Source organism: Triturus cristatus, chromosome 3_1 (assembly GCF_964204655.1).
Source record: "Triturus cristatus chromosome 3_1, aTriCri1.1, whole genome shotgun sequence".
NCBI lineage: Eukaryota > Metazoa > Chordata > Amphibia > Caudata > Salamandridae > Triturus > Triturus cristatus.
In genome coordinates, this window is record NC_140583.1 from 365,161,007 (window position 1) to 365,173,202 (window position 12,196).

The 12,196-nt window shown below is 43.8% G+C and overlaps 1 protein-coding gene across 4 annotated transcripts in view; it reads left to right on the plus strand.

Annotated features, from left to right (window-relative positions):
- The window catches only part of NEDD4 (NEDD4 E3 ubiquitin protein ligase), a 1,922,401-nt gene that overhangs the window by 1,135,410 nt on the left and 774,795 nt on the right, over nucleotides 1-12,196 (plus strand). For all 4 annotated transcript variants that reach the window (XM_085644133.1, XM_085644134.1, XM_085644131.1 and 1 more), the window contains one exon: nucleotides 5,964-6,170. In XM_085644133.1, the coding sequence (XP_085500259.1) occupies nucleotides 5,964-6,170 (207 nt within the window). The remainder of the gene's footprint in view (nucleotides 1-5,963; nucleotides 6,171-12,196) is intronic.

Here is a 12,196-nt window from a genome sequence, read left to right on the forward strand (position 1 = left end):
ATATATATATATAAATATATATATATATATATATATATATATATATATATATATATATATATTTTTTTTTTTTTTTTGTCCCTGGGGGTCCTTGTGGGCCAAACCTAGGGGGTCAGGGGGTTTCTACCCTGCCCCCTTTTCTTCATTTTTAATCTTTTTTCTACAGTTTTTTTGTGACTCGGTTCTACCGAGTCACAAGGTGGCTGCTAACAGTTCCTGGTTTGGAGTGTTGACAGCCAATGAGAATGAAGCTCGTGCTTGGGAGGGTTCGCGAAACCACCGCGGCCATAGATATCAAAACTTTTTCTTTTTATAACTTCACCGGAACTACTGAACGGATTTACACCATTTAACAAAAAGGACTCATTCTGAACCAAGGGCTACCTTTTTGCCAAATTTGGTGTAATTCCGTTAAGCAGTTCGGGCTGTAGCTTTGTCTAAATTTTCCTATGGAAAATTACATGAGGAAAACGCGTTTTGGGACTCGCCTTTTTCTCGGCCCCCGCTTGACGAATCCCCCCGAAACTTTCAAGACAGGAGCTGACCGGAGCGCGCCACTAGTTTTGAAAATTTTGCGAAGATTCGTCAAACGACCCCAAAGTTCTTGGGAAGAAAAAACGCTTTTCTTATCGAAACTAGGTCCTAACTATAACTACCTACTGGTGACCGCCAGTAGGATATATATATATATATATATATATATATATATATATATATATATATCTCCACTAAGTTAGGACAGCATTTGACTGATGGAAGCACTCATGTAATACCATAAATGTTGATGTTCACAATGCTTTGTTATATATGTGCTGATGTACACAGTAGTAGAAAATGTTTTAAACCTAAAAGACTACTTCCTGTGTTCGCATTGGGTGAAGAGTATACAACATCAACACAGGCATAGCTGCCAAGTTTTCAGATTGCTATGTGTGACAGTTTCATAATTTTAGTATAATTATGAGTGACATTTCAACAACTATGAGCGACACTTTCTTGTGAGCAAAATTAAGCAAAGACGACAAGTGAAACATATAAATATCAGAAATTACAACCATTTGAGCAACAAGAAACCCTAACAAGGTTTTAAAACTACTGCAAAGCACCAGAAATTGAAGAGCACTTGAGCCCTTGTAACCAGATCATACTGTTAAACGAATGTGTAACCATGATATTAAACACGTTTTTCAGAGGCAGTACTGTTCTGTGCACATAAGGTAGACATACGCCTGGGTCGGACAGGGGCACAGGCTGAGGCAGGAAGACACAGGACTGCGCAGCCAGAGCCTGGTTGGACACATTGATTTGTTGCCGGACGGATCAACAGAAAAGCCAATTAACAACCGAGTGCTATAGTCAGGCTTTGCCGAGTGGGCCCCCATACTCCTCCCTGGCTATTAATGATGCGCAGATGCAGACCTTCACAGTGTGGACTTCAGTGCCTCTCTGTCCCACGTGGGACCCGGCCCAAACAGGATGCGAGGACCCAACAACATTCTCATCTCAACCTTTAGTAGTGTTGCAGGGTGGGCGGCAGAAAAACAACTTTATTCCTGCCTCAGCCAGCCTTTGCCCACTGGGCCCCCTGGATCCCCCTCTAGGATTCAATCAAATCCAATAGGTTTGGTCTTTGAGGCCTATTGGCTCTACCAATCCATCATGCTGTACTCTTTACAGCAGCAGCAACAAAGAGAAGAAAGAAGGTGCGATAGCGCATACGTGATGTAATATGTCATTATGCAAGCGCCGTGTGCATAACCATGCATGCACGCTTCCAAATTGACGCAAGTGCCTCTTTTTTTTAGGTCTCGCTGAGCCAGAGCATGCGCTTGCTCTGCGAGTAATTTAGTGTGTGGGTATTTCAAAGTGCTGCCACAGGCTTTTGGTGGCCTAGCGCTTGCGTTCACGCGAGCGTGCACGCGCGCAGCCGCCATGTGAGTCAAGGCTCATTAAGCCTTGCGTGTCTCAATGAGCTTTCACTTAAGTGCTTGTTGAATGTCCTTGTGTCCCTTACATTTGCATGAAGGTGACGTGATTGCAGACTCGTTCATCTCCGGCCGCACATCGGCACAGTCAGTCTAAGAACACTGACCTCTCCCACTGCTAGCGCCCACCCGCCCGCCCCACCGGTGCTTCTTGGACAGACAGAGAAGTTCTTTAATGTTACTTTATTTTCATTACTATGGCACCCCTGCGTGATTATGCAGTGCTTGTCTTCTTTTTTTCATCCTTTTTGAATGTCCTCCCGAAGCCTGCTCCGTGTCCCTTACATTTGCATGCAGGTGACGTGATTGCAGGCTCGTTCATCTCTAGCCGCTCATCAGCACAGTCAGTCTAAGAACACTGACATCGTCGGCTGCTAGCGCCCGCCCGCTTACCGTATCAACAAACACTGCTGCCTCACAAGCGTTTTATATGCTCCAAAAATTACTTTTGGGCTCTGTCATTGCCATGTGCTATTTTATTATCGAATCTGAACAGTTATCTGTATAAAATACAGAAAGAAACATTGCATGTGCTGGATGCCTCTCTTACATTCAGTACATTGCTCATCTAATCAGCTATGCCTCACAGGAACAAAAGGACTGAAAGAACCTGTTCACAAATGAAATTCTTGGATTTTATGCACGTACATTACCAAGCATCAGTAGAATATCTTGCTGAAAGGAACGGCCATTGTTTACTTCAGGTTTTTCTTAATAGCGCAAAATAGCCTTGGTTTGCTTCTCAGTGCTAAACAATGTAAAAAGAGAAATAAACAAGCATTGGCATAGCCAATAGGTCTCGCTTCTGGGGCCTTATGAGTATTTAGTTATGCAGCACAATATCCTTGGTGCAACAACATCCACTGTTGTGTGGTTAAACACTTATAAGGTCCCAAAGGCGAGACCTATTGGCTATGCCAATGTTAGTTTATTTTTACGAAAGGAATCGGTAAAGTATAACATTAAAAACATAGGACTGAGGGGTGGGGGAATTGGAGGTGCAGTTGTGGGGGGGATGAGATGGGGAGGGGAAAAGTAGCACACAAGGGGGAGGAATACTGTGGAATCGAAAGGATTTTACAAACGAATGAGAACAACACGGAGCGTGGGAGAGAAAGAGAAGCACTCAGGTGAGAGAGCAACATGGAGCTGCTCCCATGCTATAGATTATTGGTGTGCACAAGGATTATCAGTGCACGCTGCAAATTGTCATACTTCCGTCAAGGAAGCTGGAGCGCCTACTGCTCATAATACAGCTGTTCTATGCAGGGAAGCTTGAATGGCACCTAAAGCTGTTGCACCTCTTCTATTTGAAACACGGTTTTCAATCCCATTCATGTGTGCATAGCTCACCCAGTTGAGTTTTGTTTTTTGGTTCTTCTAGTTCTGAATTTACAAGGTAAAATACAGAACTACAATACAAAGAATGGAGAGAAAAAAAGGATTGGTAACGTGAGGCCCCCAACAACGCAAAATTCGTAATTTTAATTACACACAGCAGCTGAGAAGATTAGGCCTGGGCCAAAATTCCGTTCCGTTCGCGGAAATTGCGATAATTTGGCATTTTCGCGTTCCGCGGAAAGTGCGAAAATGTCAAAATTTCCGCATTCCGCAGCTTAGCGATAATTTGTTTCTTGCTCGCGCTGTAAAATAATACATTCTCGCGTGCGCGCAATCGTCTTACCTGAATCCCCGTGTTCGCCGACAAGTTTTCCCGATCCGGTCGCGTTCTCCACTAGATGTTGGATTGTTGGTAGCCATTTGCGCTATCTCGCGACAGATCTTGCCCGCAGTAACGTCATGCGTCGCGCGATCACGTCTTCTCGTGATCATGCACCGCGAGACAAGTGAAAACAAGATGGCCGCGCCCGCGAGCAACTGCATGGGTAAGTTGGCGAGCCGCGACCACGCAGAAAATACCGTGAATGGGCGGGATAAAAACTTCCGCGTCTTCGCGATATTTCCGCGTGTTTGCGGAGATTTTTAACATTTTCGCGATAATTTGCGAAAGTGAATTTCGCAAATTCCGCCCACCCCTAGAGAAGATGGAGAGTCTTCTCAGCTGCAGTGCGTAATTAAAATTACGAGTCAACAGTCAGCTGACTCGGCGCACGTCCGCGGTCGCCACTGGGCAAGGCTGAGGCACACACAGTGAGATAGGTGGGTCACAGCTGAGCCGGCAGCCAGGGTCGGGCGCTGTAGAGTAGTTATTTAAAAACTATTACTACTCTCAGGCCAAATGAAATCATGACCCGAAGCGGTCGCAATCGGCGCGCCGCTACAGTTTGTGGAATCTTTCTGCGTTCTTCAAGTTTGTCTTTAAGAAAGTGACTTTCTTGTTTTGTTAGTTGAACTATACTTGAAGGTACAGAAAATGAGCTTTCCTTTATAAACTCCAGTATTCTAATTGGTCCAGTCCACTTAACAACATAATTATTCTTGCACAAAATGAAGTAAAAAAACACATCTGACGTTGAGCTTAGTACGAATGCAATACTATCATGGAAAAATGAGATTTTGTTTATTATTTTTGCTACAGTTCTCATTAAACAGGTTTTATATTAGACCAAAAGTGAAACAAAGTGTAGGATCAGTTGGTTTATTCTAGTTCACAGAACACAATCCTTTGATAAAGAGACACTCTCAAGACAACCAGTGCAGTGAGTGGCATTCAGCTGTCATTAATCGCCACAGATCGTTTGGTGCAAACTGCTTCATTTCATCTTGCACTTTCCAGCTTGTTAGTGACATCTCATCATTTAAGTGCATGACCGCTCATCATCCTTGCCCAAGTGAATATGATGGAGAAAACTGTCTAACCACATTGCCAGATATATATTAAGTTGTCCTCTTCATTTCGTAAACAACAAGGTAAGAAACTAGAAAAATGCAACCAGTGACACAAATAAAAAATAAAAAATAATTTAAACCAAGGTGAAGCTATAGATGGCCTAGAGTATGTGAAAATAAGTATAGTCATCCGAGTACATTATTCTGTCTGTTTCATTATCCTTGTTCTGCACAGGCCTTCCCAGTTCTTTCTTGGATCTTATCATCCTGTGAAGTTTTCCTCCCACCTCCAAGGCTTTCCATTGTGGCATGCTGTCGAAGGGGTGCAGAAAGTTTCTCATTTGGTTGCATATCCTCTTCCATCTTGCCCTGTGAAAGGCTTAGGTTTCCACTTTTCTCTTAGCTGCTGTAATATGATTTCAGTTCTGCCACCATGATTCTACGTCCTTATCGGGTTTGATGTTGGAGTATACGCTTTCAGCAGGACCAGTGAACTTTACAATTTAAAAAAATCAAAATTGCTAAACCGTCCACCTCTCATTCTTTTTGGTGCTGTGCATTGGAAAGTTTGTCTAGTCTTGCATGTGCCACTCACATGAACTCCTCCTGACATTTTTGCTAGTTGGCGCTCACATACCCTTCATCAATTGTTTGCTTCGTGTTGTTCTTGGGTTGACTCCTATTTAGCTAATAGCGAACTGACTACAAACCTTCAGTGGCGTTATTGACTGGAGGGGACTTCTGACAGCTTTCTTGGGAAAATTATAGAAAGGTGCTAATAATGTGGGAGTGTCTTGAAAACATTGAAATTCATATCAGTGTCGGTAGAAATAGTGTTTAACTCAAATATTTGGTTATTCCATAGGTCCATGGATTTTATAGGTCTATTATTGACTAAGGCAACCTTTAATTATGAAGTAATATTACAAATATAGACACTAAATGGCTGAATAGACAGGTAAACTGTTTTACAAGTCCTACTTTTGTATAGTTCGTATAAAAAAGTTGTTAGAAACATTATTGTATTGCACTGCGCTATTGATATTAATGTACAGAAACAATGATTCCTCATGTAAATTTCATTTATGTATTTACATTCTGGGGTGTACTACAGCTTTAAGGATGCTCATATTTATTTTAATTACAACACTACTTATTACATTGTCTTTTTTTAATTTTATTTAATAGACTTCCATTGATGTAGCAGTGCCATCTGCTGGGGCAAGTGTGCCTGCATGCCATCAACTACAAGGTGCATCATGTGAGTTGCTTCAACCTACTTTTAATGTGCATCCTGAAAAGGAATCCGGATTTCTACCCAAAGGCTGGGAACTACGACATGCACCAAATGGGAGGCCTTTTTTCATTAACCATATTACAAAAACTACTACATGGGTAAATTGTTTTTGTCTTCACAATATAATATTTAACCTGATAATGTTTTTTTCATAATTGTGACCCACTTCCAAAACAGGAAACCTGGAAAAATTGGGCCACTAAATTAGCAAGCCAGTGGGCAGCATCTTCTCCTATGCACCTTCCTATGTTACACTGTACTTTTTTTAAAGTTCAGAACACTCTTGTCTCTTTCGAGTACCTTATGTTTTTTCTAGTTCAGAAAAATCAAGAACATTGTTCCGCCTTACCAATATAGGATCAGGAAGAGACTTAATTGTCTAAGGCATGTTCACTACAATTGCAAGGCTTTAAAGTATGAACAGGAGTTATTGAGAGGAGCAACTTAGTTATGGGCACCAACCTCGACCTCCAGAAAGTGAATGTGGATCCCAAATGAGACATTAAGCTCCTTGGGAGCAAATACGTCAAAATCTCGGTTCGGCTGTCGCAGTCCCACCTGAGTGCAGAGAAGATTTAGATAAGCAGTATCCTCTTACATGTGTGCCTTAACAAATGGTATATGACATTGTCAATCTATATATATATATTTTAAAGTATATAAAAACATATACTATAGCAATTGGCCATATGGCCTCAAGAGGCCCAAATATTAATGTGTGAATACAGAAGATACGATGTAATGGGAGTTAGCCGAAGAGGTCTATATTAAAATGGCTCAGAGGGACGAGCGGGTAGGGGAAGACTTGGGGGAACATCTTGAATAGATTTGTTAGGAATACCGGATCACTTAATGATGATTGAGGAAGGGCTTTTCTATGATCGCATAGGGGTATGATGGAGTGATTGTTCTGATAATAATATACAACTTAAATATGTGTTACAAATTTGAGATGCCTAGCAGACCACACTAATTATTTGCTATTCATGTTTATCCAGTATTGTTTTTCTCATAGTTTAATATGCTTGAATAATTCCCCGTCGTCTAAGTGGTGTCCCACAGTATCATAGTAAAGTAGTATGGTTACCCATCATAGGCTATAAAGCATCAAGCCATCAGTTTACTAACCTATCTATGTCCTTTTTATAAAGAAAGGACCAAACTTGTTTTATAACCAATCAGGTGCGAGCACCCTCTAGAACACTCCCAAGATAGGCTGAGTCCCTCAGATTTTCACTACACGTCGTGTGTGAAGGGAGTCTCCTTGAGCTCTGCTCAGTTTTTTCTTCAATCAAAATATTCAGAACTATTTCTACTTCTACACTGTCGGACACTAACAGGCTTTTTTCGACCCTGCAAGCTCTGTGGGAAAAAAAAAGATTACATGTGGATGAACCCCATAAGGTAATCGTCTTTATTGCCTCTACTCTCAGCACAAGGTAAAGGAATGCAAAATGTGTTGTACCTTTTCCTCCAAGACTTTGAGGGACAGGGAGGGAAGCTTCTCTTTTGGCTTCAAAAGGAGAAACTCAGAGGTCATCTTCTGAGGAGGATAGGGAAGCCTCTTCAAGATCTCGCAAAAGATCAAGATCCCAGGCTGGAACCTCTGAACAGAGCAGAAAATTGCTTAAACTTTTCCACCAGACTAAGGACACTAATTAGGAGAAACAAACAATTCTCCTCAGAAACAACATTGTCTGAACCAGCTATGCCTTCTAACAAGGCTAAAGATTGTCCTCAGTCTTCCTGCTCAGATTCATTGAAGACAAGGCATAAATCCTCTTCCACAGCTCTGTCGACGGCACCATCACCGCAGACAGCAAGATCGTCAATGAGGACAGCGGGGACTACTGTCTTCTCAAAGCCATCGATGTCAAAAGAACAACAGCAGCCATAGACTCCCCCATCACATAGACAAGGATTACAGCGTCAACGAAGACCTCATCGACGTCCCTGTGAGCGATACCACAGTCGACGATGACCACCATCATCGTCGATGACAACTTCGTTGACGATGATTCCGTCAACCATGACTCTGTTAACAATGGCTCTGTCGACGATTACTCGGTCCCTGACGATTCCATCTACGAAGGGCACAATGTCCACAACGTCAAACCATGAAACCTATATTGCGCTGACGACGACACCGTCGTCGAAAATTAAAATTACAAAAATATCAAAGACCTCTCTGCGATCTGAGGTTGCTTCACCCAGCAAAGGTGTCACCTCTGCCTCCAAGTAAACTACTGTACTTAGAAGAGTCGGGTGATGGCAGCCTCTTCGGAACAGCTCATAGCCCATCAGAGATCCAGGTCAAGTGCAGAAGAAGACGACTTCAAAGATTAAAGCCGTTCCTATCAGGGGTATAATCCTCCTCCTCGGAGGCATTATTAGGAGTTCAGGTACTATTCTAATCCTCCACTCAGACAGGACTCAGTACCATTTCCAAGATCTTTGGTTCAGGATCTCCAGGCTATTCTTATGGATTATAGGAAACGGTTTTCTTACCCTCCTGCAGAACAACCTATTGTCCCACCTCCACCTGCTTCTCCACATACCCCACAATTTCCTACGCCTGTCAGTCCTAGAATGATGCTAGTTTGTCACATTGCAGTACCACTGAGGGAAGATCCATCATCATCTGATGATGACGGACAAGAAGGCAAGATTCCCGAACCTCAGCCTCCACCAAATGATTGGGATGACTACGTCATACCCAGTGCGTCACCACACACTCCGCACCCTGTCGATTCACCTCCAGAAGACATCTGAGGTTTTCATAACCTAATGTTTAGGGCGACGTCATGGTTTCACCACCCCATTTCTGTCAAACAGACCCAACTATTTCCTCTATGACTTTAAGGAACAAACAAGGAAGGCAGTTCGGTCTATACCTATTATAGACTACATCTGGCAAGCGAGTGTGAAAATCATGAAAAACCCCTGCTACAGTGGAGGCTGTCCTGCCTCGTATTGACAAAAAGTACAGGGCTCCATAGGATTCTCCTGCATGCCCGACAGGACACCCTAAACCAGATTCTGTAATTTCTCAAGTGGTGTAGCGGCGCTCTGAAAACCCTTTTCCAACTATATCGGCGCCGCCAGACAAAGAAGGGCGACCCTTAGATAACATAGGCCTAAGGTTTTCCTACATGTCCGCCATCACCATTTGTGGGGCCAACTCCCTAGTTATATTGGCCCATTGTAATCGACAAATGTGGTCGGATATTGGTTCCCTCATCGACCTAATACCTGCAGATAGAAGATCGGAGGCCAGGAAAATATTGTAGGTTGGCAAGTGTACCTCCACAGAGGTAAAGCAGTGTGCCATGGACATTGCCCCCACTGGCTTTTGACAGCTATCGGGCGCATCAGTTTTAAGACTCCAAGGATGAGTTAAGACAATCTCATTTAGGCCTGAAGTTCAGTATATGATCTATGAAACGGCTTAGGATGGGGACACACTATTCGGCAAGCATATCAATAATGCCCTCTTAGCCATCAAGACTGATACCAATACAGCCAAGTCCCTCGGCACCCTCCAGTACAGGAAGTTTTTTTTAGTTTTTTTATTTTACCGAATTTTATATAGCGCGAACTTGACCCAAAGGTATCGGGTATCAGAGCGCTTTACATAGCACCAGTTGCGTTACATTCATTTTGTTTTGTTAGGCATGGTATGATGGTATCACAGTATGTTCAGCATCGCTGCCAAGACTCAAACCCAGTTCCCCAGATTCGAGGTCGACCGCCCTAACCATTAGGCCAACTACTCTCCCCTAGGAACCACTACCTGCTCTTAAAAAATGAAACAAAACCATTTCATTTTTCTTTTTTTAAATGCATCCCGTTTTACTTTAAGGAAAACGGGCTGCATTAAAAAAAACTTCTTTATTTAAAAGCAGTCCCAGACACGGAGATCTGCTTAGCCCAGCAGGCCATCATACCTCGGAGGGCCAGCTATTTCCGATGGGGTCGTAAATTGCGAGTGCCTCATGAATATGCATGAGGCATGCAATTCGCGACCCCATTGGGAATCGCAATCAGTGTTGCTGACACTGTTGTACATACCAATTTGCGACTCGCAAATTGCGAGTCGCTATTGCAACGCAATTTGCGAGTCGTAAATTCCTTGGTTGTTCATCTGGCCCTTAGTTGCGCAAAAAGGAAAGGAATTCTACTTCCGTTTTTTGCTCATACGCAAGAAAACAAGGGAGTGGAGACCCATTCTGGACCTCAGAAAGCTAAACAAATTCCTCTGCAACCAATCCTTTTGTATGATTACTCCCTCCAACCTTCTCCACCTCCTAAACAGCGGAAACTTCATGACATCTCTAGACTTGGAAGATGCATATTTCCATAGCCCCATTCATCCCAAGCACCGCAAATATCTCCGCTTCAAAGTAGCTAGTACCCATTACCAATTCCGAGTCCTCCCATTCGGCCTGAAGTCAGCCCCTCACATATTTACCAAGTGTTTGGCCCTGGTCGCAGCTGTTCTCGGGTCATCAGGTATTCCCCCACCTAAACAACTGGCTGCTAAAAGCTGCAACTTCATGGCAAGCTGCCAGAGCTATCAAATCCTGCCTGTCACTGTTTCTCAAGCTGGGTCTCACTGTAAATCAACAAAAATCTTCAACTACTCCCAGTCAAACAATGCAGTTTCTATGAGCCGATCTGGATACAATCCAGAACAGAGCCTTCCTCTCCCAGGAAAAACAAAGGAGACTAGCAGACTTGGCTCACAAAATGTCATGAAAACAGTATTTTTTTAGTGAGGCTGTTCAAGTAGCTACTGGGAATGCATCGGTCAAAGTTCACCTGGCAGCTATTTCCCAATACAGACGATCAGCGCAATCTCTCTCTCACTGTTCTACTACAGTGATAAAACCATACCAAGGGACGCTGACGAGGGAAAATTGCACGAGGTGCAGAAAACAAGGGTTGAACCTCCTAAGGAAACCGCAACGCCGTCGAAACCAGAGGCAAGCACGTGCAAAAAAAGAAAATATCTGGTCTCCGACGCCAAGAGAGCACTCAAAGTCGAGAAGAAAAGGAAACGGCTCGAAGACAAAATGGCAACGCTCCTCCAGAAAAAGGAGTTCGATGCCTCACTCAAGGAGTTCTGAATCCCTAAGATTCCCGTCGCCGAAGTGTCGACGCCGAAGGGGCGGAAGATTAAGGAGTGGAAGAGGAGATTCTTGAACCACCTCCAACCCCCAAACCTCATGATGCAGATCTCGAGGAAGACATCGAGGCGCCTGAAGAGGAGGAAGACTCTGAAAATTTCGAGGACACATAGAATGACCTTGGCACTGAAATCCCAGAGGAGGAGATATGCTGTTATCCCTTGAAGGCATCCCCACCTGATGACATAGCCTTCCACAATAGCCGGGTAAAAAATAGGGGTGGGCGGAATTTGCGAAAGTGACTTTCGCAAATTATCGCGAAAATGTAAAAAATCTCCGCAAACACGCGGAAATATCGCGAAGATGCAGAAGTTTTTTTCCCGCCCGTTCGCGGTATTTTCTGCGTGGTCGCGGCTCGCCAACTTACCCATGCGGTTGCTCGCGGGCGCGCCCATCTTGTTTTCACTCTTCTCGCGGTGCATGATCGCGAGAAGAAAGACGTGATTGCGCGACCAATGACATTACTGCGGGCGCGAACTGTCGCGAGACAGCGCAAATGGCTACCAACAATCCAACATCTCGTGGAGAACGCGACCGGATCGGGAAAACTTGTCGGCGAACGCGGGGATTCAGATAAGGCGATCGCGCGCGCACAAGAATGTATTATTTTACAGCGCGAGCAAGAAACAAATTATCGCTAAGCTGTGGAATGCGGAAATTTTTACATTTTCGTGCTCTCCGCGGAACGCGAAAATGTCAAATTATCGCAATTTACGCGAGCGGAACGGAAATTTAGCCCAGGCCTAGTAAAAAGAGCAGCTGACGCTTTCGGAGTTCCCCTCGAAGAGGAAAAGGGAGACACATGCTTCCTTATCGAAACACTAGCCCCAGCCAACAAGGCGACACAGTACCTACCAATGCTACCAAGCATCCTGTACCAAGGCAAAGAAACCTTTAAGGAGCCAGCCTCAATCAATGGGATAACACCAAGAGCT